The 16,237-nt window shown below is 41.6% G+C and overlaps 1 protein-coding gene across 1 annotated transcript in view; it reads left to right on the top strand.

Annotated features, from left to right (window-relative positions):
* The window catches only part of ctnna2 (catenin (cadherin-associated protein), alpha 2), a 536,848-nt gene that overhangs the window by 98,479 nt on the left and 422,132 nt on the right, over positions 1 to 16,237 (top strand). Inside the window, exon 6 of the mRNA XM_033623313.2 lies at positions 1,740 to 2,006. Within this exon, the coding sequence (XP_033479204.1) occupies positions 1,740 to 2,006 (267 nt within the window). The remainder of the gene's footprint in view (positions 1 to 1,739; positions 2,007 to 16,237) is intronic.

Genomic DNA, 16,237 nt, shown 5'->3' with positions numbered 1-16,237 from the left:
AATGTATGCTAGGAATTCCTTTCTTCCTTTTTTTCTTTTTTTTTTTTTAGCAGCGTTTAAAAAGACCTGCTCATATTACTGCAAATCAGCAAATTATCCACAGGAGTACTTATTTTTCCCAGGAGGACAACACATGAAAGTGTTAGAATATCTAACATGGCCCCCAGTGTGACAAAAAGCTTTTAGACGATTTTTCCTACAAGTGTCATGTTGGCAAGCATCCACCCCGTTGAACTGTCCCAAAGCAAAACACTGAGCTGAATACCATCCAGCTCCAGGGTTGCTGATCTGCTGACGCTGCCCTAACTTTGTGTTCTTGGAACAATACCAATTCGTCAGATGGGATGTGAACTTATGTTTTGACTGGAAGATTCTTGAACTGGTATCAGTTTGTGCTCTGTTGTGAAGGAATAATGCCATCGATATTTCTTGTCTTTTCTTTTCAGCCCCTGACAAAATATGGAAAAACATTTTGTGAAATACACTCTTTTGCTGTTACATGTACACTCACCGGCCACTTTATTAGGTACACCTGGTCAACTGCTTATTAACGCAAATAGCTAATCAGCCAATCACGTGACAGCAACTCAATGCATTTAGGCATGTAGACATGGTCAAGACAATCTGCTGAAGATCAAACCGAGCTTTAAAATGAGGAAGAAAGGTGATTTAATTGACTTTGAATGTGGCATGGTTGTTGGTGCCAGACAGGCTGGTCTGAGTATTTCAGAACCTGCTGATCTACTGGGATTTTCATGCACAACCATCTCTATGGTTTACAGAGGATGATCAGATGTTGATGCCAGAAGTCAGAGGAGAATGGCCAGACTGGTTCAAGATGATAGAAAGGCAACAGTAACTCAAATAACCACTCGTTACAACCAAGGTATGCAGAAGACCATCTCTGGACGAACAACATGTCGAACCTTGAAGCAGATGGGCTACAGCAGCAGAAGACCACACCAGGTGCCACTCCTGTCAGCTCACAGAAATTTGACAATAGAAGATTGGAGAAATGTTGCCTGGTCTGATGAGTCTGGATTTCTGCTGCCACATTCAGATGGTAGGGTCAGAATTTGGTGTAAACAACATGAAAGCATGGATCCATCCTGCCTTGTATCAACGGTTCAGGCTGGTGGTGGTGGTGTAATGGTGTGGGGGAGATTTTCTTGGCACACTTTGGGCCCCTTAGTACCAACTGAGCATGGTTTAAACACCACAGCCTACCTGAGTATTGTTGCTGACCGTGTCCATCCCTTTATGACCACAGTGTACCCATCTTCTGATGGCTACTTCCAGCAGGATAACGCACCATGTCACAAAGCTCAAATCATCTCAAACTGGTTTCTTGAACATGACAATGAGTTCACTGTACTCCAATGGCCTCCACAGTCACCAGATCTCAATCCAGTAGAGCACCTTTGGGATGCGGTGGAACGGGAGATTCACATCATGGACGTGTAGCTGACAAATCTGCAGCAACTGTGTGATGCTACCATGTCAATATGGACCAACATCTCTGAGGAATGCTTCCAGCACCTTGTTGAATCTATACCACAAAGAATTAAGTCAGCGCTGAAGGCAAAAGGGGTCCAACCTTGTGCTTGCCAGGTGTACCTAATAAAGTGGCCACTAAGTGTATTTTATAGGATATTTCTAATTCTTAAACATGCATTGGCAGTTCATAAAGGAATGAGGGGTTATTAGTGCTAACTTGAGAACCTTTGTCACTTCCTCAGGAACTGAAAGACCCCCAGTGTCGAGATGAGATGGCAGCTGCCCGCGGGGCCCTGAAGAAAAACGCCACCATGCTGTACACGGCCTCACAGGCCTTCCTGCGCCACCCAGATGTGGCGGCCACACGTGCCAACCGAGACTACGTGTTCAAGCAGGTCCAGGAGGCCATAGGAGGCATTTCCAGTGCTGCACAGGCCACCTCGCCCACTGATGAGAAGCACGGCCATGCCGGCATTGGAGAACTGGCTGCTGCCCTCAATGAATTCGATGTAAGTCAACAAGCATTCTTTCTTCTTCTAAATACGACACTTAGCACATACATACTCAGACTCTGCTATATCCCAACTTGAGTGCACATTTGAGGCAATTCTCTGTTGAACACAGCTAGATTGCTGCTTTGTCTTGAAGCTCACAGAAACCTATGAATACAGACGCTGCTTGTTTTTCGCGACTTTATTAAGACACGCTGCTGCATGTGCACATTATAGCACCCTGTAGTTAAACACAACAGTGAGAGAACTATAGCTTTGTGTACACTAGATGCATAAATATGATCTGACATTTCCAGGTCTGATATATAAGATGGCTAAATCACCTGTCATTTTATTTTCCGCCTATAAAGTCACACACATAATTCAGGTTATATGGAACCCTGCCTTCATGACTTTATTCCAACTGTCACTCTAATGTGATTTGTCGTGTGTGCAAGTTAGTATTTCCACAATCTACTAAGACGCATTCATTAAACATTATTAGAAATACTGCACGGTGCATTAGGAGGAGTTCTTACCTGCACCACTTTGTGAAGGGTGCCAGTGTTGCTGTATGTACATGAGCTTCCTCACTGACACGTTTAATATCTGGATTAACATTCGTTTTCATTGTCACAAAAACATATTCACGTATCACTTATTAATCTCCGTCTCTGTATCTCTGAAACACACACACTCATCTGTGCTCAAAACTGAGTGTTCTACTTCAACATGATTTGCTGCTACCATCTAGTGGTTGTGCACTGATGGTGAACTATTGGTGTGTTCAAAGCTGGGAGCTTTTTGTCAGTGAGGTGATCATGTCTCTACAGGTCAGGACACAGAGGTGGTTTGGGTATTGGAGAGTGATCTGGAGTACTTTGATTTTCATTACAAACATGCTGATTAAAAGGTGTTGTGAATGCAAAAATGTCTCGTAGGATAAAAAAACCCAGAGGCCACTTAGGAACAGGCCTAAGAGCTGAACTTTCAGGTTGAAAAGTAGTACTTTCATTTATGTATTAAATTTTACCATTGATAATTTACGCTTCCGCCGTTGTCATGCTTGATGAGACCCTGACTTCATTTGCATATATATCTAGATGTAAGACATTTACCTGGCATATAGGGAGCAACTTTAAATGAATGCTGCACATTTCCCTTTCGAGAGTCTCATCAGCATACAACGATCTACTTCACCCTGATAATGTTTTAAGTCATACACACACAGTATGGGAGTTCTTATACCTTGATATTATCTTGATACTAGTGTCTCAACAAAAGAAATCCCAGAGGGTGATTTTACTTCGGCCCCATCACAGATACTATGGATCCTAAGGTTGTCTCTTCTGGCTCAACCCTCCTGTTCCATTAACCTGTCTGCCGCTATAGTAACTCCAACAGTGTGTCTTCAAGGACTTGTGTTCCCTCCTCCACCTCCGTAACTCTTTTTTTGTCTTCATCAATCCTCTTCTTTGTTGTGGTTATTTGGTCTTTAATTTCCCTTAGCATCTTGCCGTTTTCTTGGCAAAAATCTCCCAGTTTCCGAAGAATCACATCCAGGGTTGCCATGCTTTTCTCAGCACTTTGCTTCTCTGTGGCTAGCTGGCTAGGGCTAGCACTACTCTCATCCACAGGTGGTTCATCCACTGAATGTTGTCCGGTTTCTTTTCCCAAGGACTGGCTTCTTCTGCTCACTCCTCGGCCTATCCTATGTCCCTACTATAACTTTGTTTGACTAAAAGTTCATTAAAGTCAAATTATAGTAGATGATACTAGTTTTTAATGTCCTTTAAATTTGTAATGCTGGGACGTATTGTTTTGGACAACACATTTACCCTTGGTTACTGATAAAGAAACCTTGAACCTTGATTGTAGATAGTTTCAGAGATACAACACATACTATAGCATTTTCAGGACATTTCCCTTTCTGGCTACAAAATAAGGCTTCTAACCAACATGAGCAGCTAGTTTGTTCACTGTATCATTAATTTAAGCAACTTAACACTTTATATTGGACAGTGTGATTTGTTTAGTGTACTTCATGCTTTACCAGTCACCTCAGCCCTGATGAATATAACTTTCTGAATGTTAAATCTTTTTACAGCCCCAGAGTCCTATATTGTATCATTATAAAGGCTTCCCACTGCACCTCAGTGATATTTAGGTTCATAGCACTTTCAGTACTGTGCACTGTCCCCACTAGCCTTGGCAGCAGAATCAGTCGTACTAGCAAGACTTTTTCCACTAAATCTTATGACTTGCTACACACTGCATCTGCCTCTTTTCCTCACCAGGATCAATAGTTATATCTTTCTCTAAATCATCTAACCTGGATTTGTCTGCAGAATCAGATTGGCTGTTTGTTACAAACTCAGCACAAGCTGCTTACTTGAGCACAGCTGTACCTCACCCAAATGCATGACAGTAGTAGAATATAAAAGGTTTTGCAGTTTTGCTCCTTTATATTGCTGCTTGATGCCGATATTACTGAACTGCCACGGAGTCTTCAGGAAGATACTTATAAGATGTGTATTTTTAGAGGAACAAACCTATTACAAGACCTAGGGTGTTTACCTGATAAGTGGACATAGGTATATAATGTTACGCACATTCTTAGTTTCAAAACAGTCTTGATTTTCAGGACCAGAATTGGATTTGATGAATTAACACATACTGTAAAGATGTTCTGTTTAATTACAGGAGTGTTCTAGTAGCCTGAATTTGGATGACAGAGCGCACACAACAATAGATAAGTTGTGTAAAGTCCAACAAAATGTGAAAACTCTTAAGTACACTGAAGTACAAATTTAAAGAAGTTATTCTCTAAATCAGTGGTTCCCAACTGGTCCAGTCCCAGGGTCCAGATTTCTCCTTAGTCATTAGTTCAAGGTCCACTTTAATACTTAAGCGTCATACTTGCGTTTGGAAATAACGTGGAGCTAATTTGCTTTCTCTTTGTCACTCAGTCTATAGCAGAAAATGGCACTACGAAATAAAAGCTCCATGTCGGAAATTCGCTGTACTTAAAAATAGAGTATGTTTTTTACCAATTTGACACGTTTGCGAGTCACTTGCGGTCCATTCAGAACGCACCCACTGCCCACTTTTGGATCGCGACCCACTAGTTTGGAACCACCATTCTAAATGATATGAGATTAACTGCACTAAATGTTTAGATTGCATCTGTAATTAGAGATGGAAGAGGAGTTTGTCATTGAAGTCATTTGGTTTTGGATCGGACTAACCAGTTTTGCATAGCCAGCCCTATCTCCACAGCGCTGTATCAGCACTAACTAACCATTGATTGTGTTAATTTTGGGGTGATTATGCACTCCAGTAATCAATCAATAAATCGATCAGTTTTATGTATAAAGCTCAATATCACGAACCACAATTTGCCTCACAGGGCTTTACAGCATACGACATCACTCTGTCCTTAGGACCCTCGCAGCGGATAAGGAAAAACTCCCCAAAAAACCCTGTAACAAGGAAAAAATGGTAGAAACCTCAGGAAGAGCAACTGAGGAGGGATCCCTCTTCCAGGACGGACAGACGTGCAATAGATGTCCTACAGAAAAGATCACCATGATAAACAATAATCCGTATGACACAATAAGACAGAAAGAGAGACAGAGATCAATCAATAATCAATCAATAAGACATGTATCAAACAGTCAAAATACATAACCTACTTTTACACACGTTTTTAAAGATATTTGTACCCATATATTTTATTAACATACAGTAAGCTTGATGATTTAGTTTTATAGTTAAAGCATTTTATTTAGAGGGGTGTCAGTTTGCACAGATTATGAGTAAATACAGGCTATACAAATAAATAAATTATTAGTAAATATACAAATGCAACATAGATAATTAGTGCACTGAGAAAACTGATAGACTGTTCTCTTTTAGAATATATGAAAATGAAAATAAAAAACACAATAGAAAAAAAAGAGTTGGAAAAAAAAAAGAAAATGACAAAGTCATCCTTGAGCTGATGTGAGGTTGTCAAATGTCGCTGGAATATTAAAAACAATAGTTTGTGGTTCAGGTTCAATTCTTGAATCAAGACCGCCTGAAATTGTCTGAAAAATGTTGCACCAGTGCTTCTAAATCTTAGGAAAGGTTATATAACAATGTGTTGGAGTCACTTTGTTAGATTGACACTTGTCGCACAGAGAAGAAACAGATGATTTAGTTTTAACCATGATCAGAGTACTTATTCACTTTGACATAAACCTCGGCAGTTTCTTCTTCTTTGGCCATCCATTTGTGTCTTTCCCCTTTCTCATTGTGTTCATCATGCTCTTAAAAACTATAATGCTCTGTTTTTTTTATACCAGGATGAACAGTCTGTAAAAAATGTGATATATTTCACAGTGGTGTTGATGTTTTCTGTCTACAAGGTTTCCTAGTTTACAGTATGTGGGTGACCCCTTGTGGTGATGTTTGGAAAGAGCAGGTAGTTTCTATTTTTGACCTAATGCTGCTGCTGTGAGGAGAAATATCAAACCAGTTGAGTGCAACAGACTCTGGTATATTAGATTAACAACTAAAAGCCATCTAGCAATGTGGGCTCAGACGCTTTGAGAACAACTCAGTGCTAGTTTCTTCTGAACCTGTTCTTCTGAGCGAGGCCGTGGCCTGTAGTAATCACATCGACTCTGTTTTTATGTAAAACAGTACAGCTTTTTAGAAAAGCAAAAGACCTGCATAATTTGATTCTATTCGGCAGACAGGCAGCAGTTAAATGAGACAAATTGCCCTTTGCTTAGCCCTCTGTGCTTGCCTGAAGCTGGTGCATGTTTAATTCCTAACTTACCACAGAGACAGGGTATGGTCAGATCCTCTCTGAATAGTAATGACCTGATATACTGAGCTGTGAGGCATGGTACTTGCAGGAGTTTGTGCGTCTGCACGGCTGTGTATGGGCTACACATGCACTTTTGCAAGATGCTGTATCTGGTGCATATAATTTGGGATGTGTATGTTATTGTATTGCAACAATTCCATGGGAGCAGCTACACACTGCTTCCAGATAATCTCAGACTTTCACTTTCTTTTTTTGTTTCCATAAAGACAAACCAACAAGAACTCACATGTACGGTGGCTTTGTTCTAGTAATTGAGTTTCTGTGGATGCTGCAGAGTTGGATGATTGCGTTTATCTGTTTTGGGGTGCTGCTCCTTGTCCTTAGTCAGCTTTGATCTGTTACTCATTCTTTGACTGCGCTGCAGTGGTTAGATTCATGGATGGCAGACCTAAATACAGACTCAGACTCGCACAGCCTCTCCAGGCAAGAAAAGCTCTGAATATTGAAGCTGGATTCAGTTTTTGGTTGATATTTTTTGCCTAACAAGCTGTTGTATGACGGTGCTCGTTTCATTAATAGGCATGAGTGAGTGAATATAGACAAGTTGTTCTCTCTGCCAAACAGATGTCATCGTTTTAAATATTGGTTTTGACTCCTTTATTTTCTATTCTGTCACCAGTCTTCCTTGCAGTCTCTTTCACTGAGACATCACAGGACATTTAGTCACACAAAAATACAGGAGCGTCTCTCTCAGCGATCACAATAATTTATATCTGTCTCACACTCACCGAGGAATGAATAATCCTGATCACACTGTAAACAAGTATTCCTTTTTGGTAGACTGAAAAAAAGAACACAGAGTACCTTTCATCTCCTCTATCTCACTGCCAAGAATGTGCAATCATCTGTAAAAGCACAACACCACGCCCAAATCTGCGAGAATATAGATCGCCTGCTATGTGGATTCTTTTCCATCTTTAATTAGGGAGGAAAAAACATCCTGAGGACTGTGTGTATGTTGTTGAAGGGAGATTCTGGCCACGGAAATGAAAATGGCAAGGATGCTGAGCACATTGCCTCAACTGCTCCTGAACATGTACAGTCCGTGACACTAAAGGTTAGACAAGATGTTTAAATGCAGGGCACAGACACGGGTCTATAGCTGGAGCAAAAGGGCAGCTTATGAATAAGACAAGAAAGGGGGGATGACCTCATCTGTACTTTTTTTTTCACTGACATCCAAAATTAGTTTGAAATGAGTCAATTTAGGACACTGAGGTACAAGATCTATTAAGAGAGAAAAGGGAGGTCAGCATCAGTTCAAATCCACTCAATTTCATTGTCGTTTGGCATATAACTAAGAGGCGACATCAACCGCCCCCCCTCCACCTTTTACCTTTGAGAGTTCCTCATCAAATATATTGCAAGGGTTTCAGAATGCTGTGTACATGCTTGGAAAGTTTAGCCTCTGAAAATGTAAAAATATAATATGATTTAGTATTTCAATTTTTTCCAGTATTTGTAAAAAAAAAAATATGGGAACACAGCCTAAATTAAGAGTCCCAATAGGTTATTTCCATGGCCTAGGAAACTTCCATTAAATCAAACTTGTGATGTCATCAAGTATAAAGTCTGGGGCTATATAGACAGTTGCTGCATCCGAATTTCTATACTAACATGTTCTGCTAAAACAGATGTGATATTTTTTATTGTGTCCAAAACCTTAGTACTAAACCAACAGTGTGTGAAATGCATACTATTGTCAGTGACATATTACAGTATCCAATCAGTAGACACTACGCTGACATAAATATCCCACATTACAATGCAGTAAGACAATGTTCATAACAGTTGATGGCGGACACCTAACGCTGTGACATCAACAGACATTTATTCATTCATTCATTTTCCGTTATTGCTTATCCTGTTAGGGGTCGCAGGGGCTGGAGCCTATCCCAGCTGACATTAGGCGAGAGGCAGGGTACACCCTGGACAGGTCGCCAGACTATCACAGGGCTGACACATAGAGACAGACAACCATTCACACTCACATTCACACCTACGGACAATTTAGAGTCACCAATTAACCTGCATGTCTTTGGACTGTGGGAGGAAGCTGGAGTACCTGGAGAAAACCCACGCTGACACGGGGAGAACATGCAAACTCTGCACAGAAGGGCTCCCCCACCCTGGAGCCCTCTTGCTGTGAGGCGGCAATGCTAACCACGTCATCACCGTTCCGCTGGACAACAGACAGATAGATCATATTATGTGACAAGACTTAAAACATACGTGACAAGCTGATGATAACAACAGACTCCTAAAAAAACCTTGAAATTTGTCAAGGATTAAAATCATGTGGCAAACTCTGAGGCTGAAAAAGGAAGCCAATGCTAAAGTTCCAAAACCTGCAGTTCATCAATTGGCCACTAGAGGCTGGCTTTGAAAGAGAGTCAGTACTCCTAGACCCCCAGGTTAAAATGCCCAACTTTACAGCAGAAACAAATATGTTTTAAGCCTGGTACAAAAACAGTTGTGGTCTTTTTAGCTAATTTCAACATTTATGTCACTATTCAGGGGGACATTTTTTAATAACTCATCTATTTACATTTTATTAAGGCCCAAAGTTACACATATTTAAGGGCAGGGCTGCTTATGAGTGACAGGCTGTCTGTGAGGTTTTGCTACAGTCTTTGAGTCAGTGCCACCCTTCACTTATTAACAGCTCCACCCTCTCCTCCAAATATGGTCACTTCTGGCTCTTAAAAACCAAACTGGCAACAGCCGAAATATCAAACTCAAGGCTTTGAGTGGAACACGCTACATACAGAATCAGGGAAGCTAGCTCGCTAAATATTTTTCAAAGAAAGCTAAAAACATGGCTGTTCACTTTAGCCTTTAACTAGCTCTGACTTTCTTCATACAGGTCTGAAATTCTTTCTATTTACGCTTCACGATGCTGCAATTCTTTTAGAATCTTTTATGATTTATAGTTTTACAACTCTATAATTAATAATAATCTTTATGAATCAGGTAATCCATGTTTTTAACAGTTTAAAATGTGCTTTTATATTGAATTGCCTTGTCTGTTTTATGTCCATTATGTCCATTTCCATGTGAAGCTCTCAGTGCTTATACTGCCCTTATTATGAAACACTTTGTGCTGTATGAAAGGTGCCACATAAATTAAGTTTATTATTATTATTTAAAACGGCAGTCCACAAACCAATGGGTGATATCACAGTAGCTACATCCATTCATTTATGCAGCCTATGATTAAAATACACAAAAAAGCATAAGGGCTCATTTCCATTGTTGCACAACAAGATGGCCGATTGGATACCAAAGTGTCGAGCAAGAATGAAACATTCAGCATTTATATACATTTGAATTGATGGTAGAGCTGAGGTTGGCAGTAGTTACCATGGTTATACATCTCCAACTGGCAAGGAGGCTCTCAGGATGTGACGAGGTAATTATAGCTCAGGGTGTCTAAAAAGATACATACTACTGTTTATTCACACAGAAATACGTTCATGTTCGCACACATAATGAGCATGTAGTGCATAGCATGCAATTTGGACTCTTAAAATGAATAGGAGGCTGATTTTGTGGGGCCACAATGGGTTTGTTTTCTTTTTTGATACCAAAATGAGCTTCATTGTATTGTAGTGTTCTCAGATCTGAAACAGAAAATGTAACCACATGCTCAGAACATTCCCCCAGGTGCTCTTAGTGTCACCTATAATATCTTTCCCAATTTATTGTCTATGGAGCAGCTGCAGACTTTATACTCTGACAACAAAAATTTGAGTTTCACCGCTCTTGATTTTAGATTTGGGAGAGAGTTGTTCATGTTTACCCATATTTTTGGACTGTCTAAGACCATAACATGTATGAATTTTGAGAATGGGTGTAGTTCCCATCACATAGTCACTAATATTTGACTTTAATATCAACAGTTAATTTGCTGTGGAAGCGTCAGTCGTCTCAAGGGGTGAAATATGACAAAATGAGGCACCCATTCCTCTAAACACTGATTCACCTATGAAATATAATTAAATATTATTAAGTTAAGTATTATTTTTCATTGAAATAATAAAGTGGTGCTGTTATGAAAAGATCTTCAAACAATAAATATTGCAAACAATATTTAAAGACAGCTTCATCTGTTAAAAAAAAAAACACTCAGTGTGAAGTGACTCATCACAGTGAGTCACCTAAGGACAGCGAGGTTGACATTTGGTTCACTTGTTACTTGAGCACTTTGTTGACTAATAAAATCTTCCTGCACTAATGTACCTCTCTTTGTTGATAACATGAATTATGCCTATAATGGCCGGGGTGTATTAGCATGCCATCCGACTCTAGTGCCTTTTCACCCCAGCACCATGCTGGATTGGATTGATTCAGTCATTGCGGTAACAGTTGACAGCGAGGGATTTAACACAACAGTCCTGAAACAGTTTTATTATTGAGGTCACGGTCAGGTTTTTGGTAAAAGCGGTGCAGAATTTGAGGATGGCCACCTTTAAATTCGCTATGCAGGAAAAGCCCTGTCATGTTGGAATGAAAGTCTTTATTTGGGGATCTGAGCTCAGTGGGAGGACAGATGGAGTCAGGGCCCTACGGGTATGTGGGTAAAGACACACTATAGCACACACAGGCGTAGATTTTTAGGTCACAGCACACATACTCAGTGTGGCAATTCCATTAGATTTTAAAGGACACAAAAATATGCCAGAGCAGTGAATTCATTTTGGGAAATTTTGGAATGCATAAGATGTTTTATAATGCAGGGGATGTGCGTGCCTCGTGTGAGTTGTTCAGACTGCATGTACATGTAGAAAGATCTGTTTCCAAAGAGGCTGGTCGCTATCTGTGAGCATTTACATGCAGGCCGGAAACAGACGGACTATAACTCTCTCTACCTCACCTCGTAACAGCTATGCACATTTTAATATGCAAAAAAACACTCTTGTTCTCCCCGTCATACTCCCGCTTTGACTCTTGTATAGTCAAAAGCACGAAGCACCTGATACAGCCTTTAAAAATTGACTGTTGGTCTCTCCTGCTCACTCACACTTACTTGAAGTGCCGCACATAAAGACGTCAGCTTGTCAGCTGCAGCAAAGTAAGTACTTCTCATAGACATTTTTTTTTCCACTATGAAGAAATACAAGATACACTATGACTCAGGTAATGTAACAGAGCTAGGAAAATCCTGCCAGTACAAGTATGAGTTATCGAAGGTCTTTCCCTTTATTCCTCCACCGCTGCTGCCTTCGATTAGATGAGCCAAGAAAAGTGGGGAGAAGATGGTGTCTTTTAACATAATTGTGATTGCATCAAAATGATTACCCAGTCCTCAGCGCTCCTTCTCCTCGCTCAACCAGCAAATTAGATTTGCCTCTTTCTGAGCAGGGATGGACGTTTTTTCGAATTATTATGTCAAATTTGGCCCGGCGCGGTGTCCTTTGTGTGTCACATCTGCTTTGGTTGGATCAATGCAAACAGGTGGTCAAAGGTGCACCTGTACAAATGCATAATCCTCAGACTCAGAAGCACACGGTGATGTTCACGCCGTGACCAGCAGATGGCAGTGTTTAATTACTTTCATCACTTGTCCATCCTCGCCCTCTCTTTATCCCCCCCACCCTCTCTCTAGCTTTTCCATTTTTATCCTTTTTCCTGCAAGTCCTTAGAAACAGAGATTTTCAGTCTGGCTCATTCTCTGTTCAGAGCAGGAGCCTGCTTCACCTTGTATAGTTGTGTGCCATTAATGAGATGGAAGCTATCCTCTAATGCCGTGATGGTCTGATGCATGATCCTTGAATCGAGCTTTGTCAAAGAGAATTCGGTATCACCCCGTACAGCCTTACCAGTTTGACCCCTCGGCCCACATCCGCTGGATATTAACGCTTTCCTGTCCCCCACGCAGCGGCAGAGAGAGAGGACGGCACAGTTAGCAGACCTGTGCTGCACATTTCCCCAGCCTTGTTGTGTCATCACAGCTCTTGTACACCTACGACTATCTGACATAAAAACACAGTGAATGGTGCTCGGTTGATGTTCGTGTACTGTACACACACACACACACACACACACACACGTTTCATTCACACACAGTGCAGACATGCATACACCGGCAGAGCATAGCTTTGAGCCTGCGGCAGAGATCCAAGTCGCACTGGATCATTTTTACCACGGTTTTTGTTTCCATCTGCTTGTCCTCTACCTCTTTCTTCTTTTTCAGGGGGTTATTTACACAGCATCTTTCTCACTCCCCCTCACCTCTCTGCCTTCTTTCTCCCTCTCTGTCTCCCTCTCCCTCCCTTTCTCACTTTGTTCTCATTGTCTGATGTGTCTTGAACCAACAGAGGTGTTTGAAATACTAGCGTGCTTACATGCATACTCTGAGCCCGTTTGGTAGCAGCGTCGCATTTTCATGCAAAACTCCCCTCTATATATTGCAGGGCCTGTAGTCACTGCACAAGCATATGCCGGTCCTCTCTCTGCATACATTATAGGCTAACTATAACCGGATTTACTTGCTAGCTCAGGGAAAGTGTGCATGACAGCCAGTCCTTTGAATCTCACTGTGGCGAGCGTCGCTTCCAAGTGTAAGTCGCTTTCCCGAATGCTGCATGCGTTCATCTGTGCAGTGACAGGTAATTGACCACGTTCATGTTTATGGGATGACGCACTGAGACGCGCCTTGAATTACAGCCCACTTGGGAATTCCAGTAAACATCATAGACATCAGACCAGTGCGGAGAAGCTGATCATTCTGTTTTTTTTTCTTGTGCAATATGTCTGTATATGAAGATAGACTTCAGCTTCTCTTTTTGGGAGTTTGTTTTCATTCTTCCCCTGCCAACCAGATGGATTTCTTTCTCTGGTGGTATGAGCAACAAGCACGATAGATGGGCTCTTCATTGTTAGTGTGTGCGCAGTGGCTGTCCAGCGATGACCTTTTCCCGTGCTCCGTTTGTGTATGAGACGCCGCCGAGCCGACCTCAGAGAAACAGTGGCTGGAGAGCAACCCCTGCTCTAATGTATGTAGATGTATTCCTAACTGAGGGATAGCTTTCTTGGTAATTGCTATATCAATCTGTGCACTCCTATCCTTGCTGTCTCATTTCAGACTCCCTCTTATTTCTCTCCCGCTTTCCCTCTCCCTCAGACACACACGCAGAGTCTGCCGCTTTTCTCCCCCCCGCATTGTCCCTCCTTCCCCCCCGATTTCTCTCTCTCCTTGACTCACATTGATTTGGCGCTTGAGCATGTGGGTGTTCAACACCTTCCTGTGTTGCCTGTGAGAAACTGGCAGAGAGGAAAGAGTCTATCCTGATCATCGCACCTACCAATACTTGCCGGGGAAGGTCAGACACAAACATGCACAGATGCACAGTCATGTGCAGATGCGCGCGGACCCCAAGCATTAATAACGGCATCGAACACAATGCCAAGTGGCAGCGTTATTGACAAGAACCCCGTTGTGTTCAATAAAACTCCACTCCCTCCGTCATTTTCACCTTGGCCGAGCCATGTGTTAGCCCAGAGGTACACCTCTAAATTACGACATCCTCTGCCTGCCGATTGAAACACTGCCTCATTCTCCATGGACAGATGCACCTGTCAAGAGAAATATGAATAGAGGAACTAAGCTGAAGTAATGGGACATGACCAGGGAGATAGAGAGGTATTGGTTTGTTTGTTGCTGTACAGTAATTAGCCACTGCCTGTCTTGTCTTGATGGCAATAAGGCATGAAAGAGAAGCAGGAGAGTGGGATGGGTCATTGGTAAACAGAGATCCATACTAGTTACAGTCAGAGCTTATAGCCTTGGGTCCGTTGTGACCAGCCTTCTCCACTTTCCTGTTTTCCCCATAAAACTCTGCAGCTTTCTGGAATTACTCAGCTCTTCTTGTTTATCTCCAGTTATAGATTAAGTCTTGTTAGATTAGACTGACTGATGTTCTGCCAAGGCACTCTGGCAGTTTACATTTACATGTCTTGATGATGCACACAACACAGTGAGAGTACTTTAGGACATTTATCATAATACATCAGATGGCTTATCGTAACAATACATCCTCAAGTATCCCCAGACTTTCAGCGCTGGCTTTAATTTATCTCTGTTAGTATTGCTTATTATAAGCAAAATTCACACTGTTTTTCTTGGCCCACATTCTCAGTTCGAAGGAAAGAAATGATTAACGGGGTGTTAGTATATTCTTCCGCTCTCTCCATATATAGACAGCCACCCTAAATTAAATGGTAACAACAACCAGCGTGAATCGCCTCGCTGCATCTTCCGACCTCTCTCAGCATAAAACTCTTGGTGGTTGATTTCTGAGTAGGTGCAGCAAATTACTTTTTTTTTTTCCTTTTTTTTTTTTTTTTAAAGGTATCTTGCCTTCCATTCAAGGTCTTCTCTGTAGGAGCCCCACCTGCCAGCTTGCCCACTCAGCTCTGTTCAATCTCATTGATGCGGGGGCATGCTGGCTTTTGCACATACAGGACATGTGCTGTATGCAACCACACACAGACACACAGGGCCATTTGTACTGTCCAGTTTTGCCCACAAGAAAGGCGAAGGTGTAGAATGAATTGTCCTCTGGTCAAATTTGTCTCATATCATACCGGTAAATGCGCAAACAGAGAAGCAAGGCTCCGAGGCAGTATCTTTGCTTAAGGCCACCCCAACTGTCCTTGCCAGCGACACAATGCTACAGTACTTTGCAAAAGGTTCTGATGACTTTCTGAAATGCACTATTTCCTCCCACACATTTTCTCTTGCACTATCTCTGAACAATAATACGGGCATGTGCACACATACACACAAGCGCAGAGTCCTGTTATGGAGGCTAGCTTTTCTGCAAAGGGATATATCTGGCAGGGAACTCCTAGTGGATTTGAGACAAACCCTAACCAAAAGATTATAAATGAGCCGCTTGTCTGATTTTCAGTCTCCATGTTGCTATGCTAAGCTCCCTACCTCAAAGTCTGACTGTATAGAAATGCAAAGTAGTTTCTTTTCTCTAGACACAATTCTACAGACACTCAGTGGTGTAAACATTTTAGAGAACCTAAAAAAGATATCCTCTACAGACTTTAGCTACCAGTTTTTCCCTGTGATTTACATATCCATATGTACTGCATTGAGCATTGGACGATGAAACTCTACAGCATACATGTAGCAACCTTTTTAATTATGCTTAGTGGTATCCAGCAAGCATTAATTTACACAAGGCATTTTTTTTTTTTTTTTAATAGACCGATAAGCCTGAGGCGTAGAGTGGGTGTACAGTCTGTTAGGGGACGGATGAGTCCTCAACAGCCCGGACTGGAGATAGTGGCGTTGCTTTAGGGATTTACCAGACACACATTCAGGCAATTTAATTCACAGGAGTTTAGAGCAGTA

This window comes from Epinephelus lanceolatus, chromosome 3 (assembly GCF_041903045.1).
Source record: "Epinephelus lanceolatus isolate andai-2023 chromosome 3, ASM4190304v1, whole genome shotgun sequence".
NCBI classification, from domain to species: Eukaryota; Metazoa; Chordata; class Actinopteri; order Perciformes; family Serranidae; genus Epinephelus; species Epinephelus lanceolatus.
The sequence above is the reverse complement of the archived record's forward strand: the minus strand, read 5'-3'. Positions and strand labels throughout refer to the sequence as shown.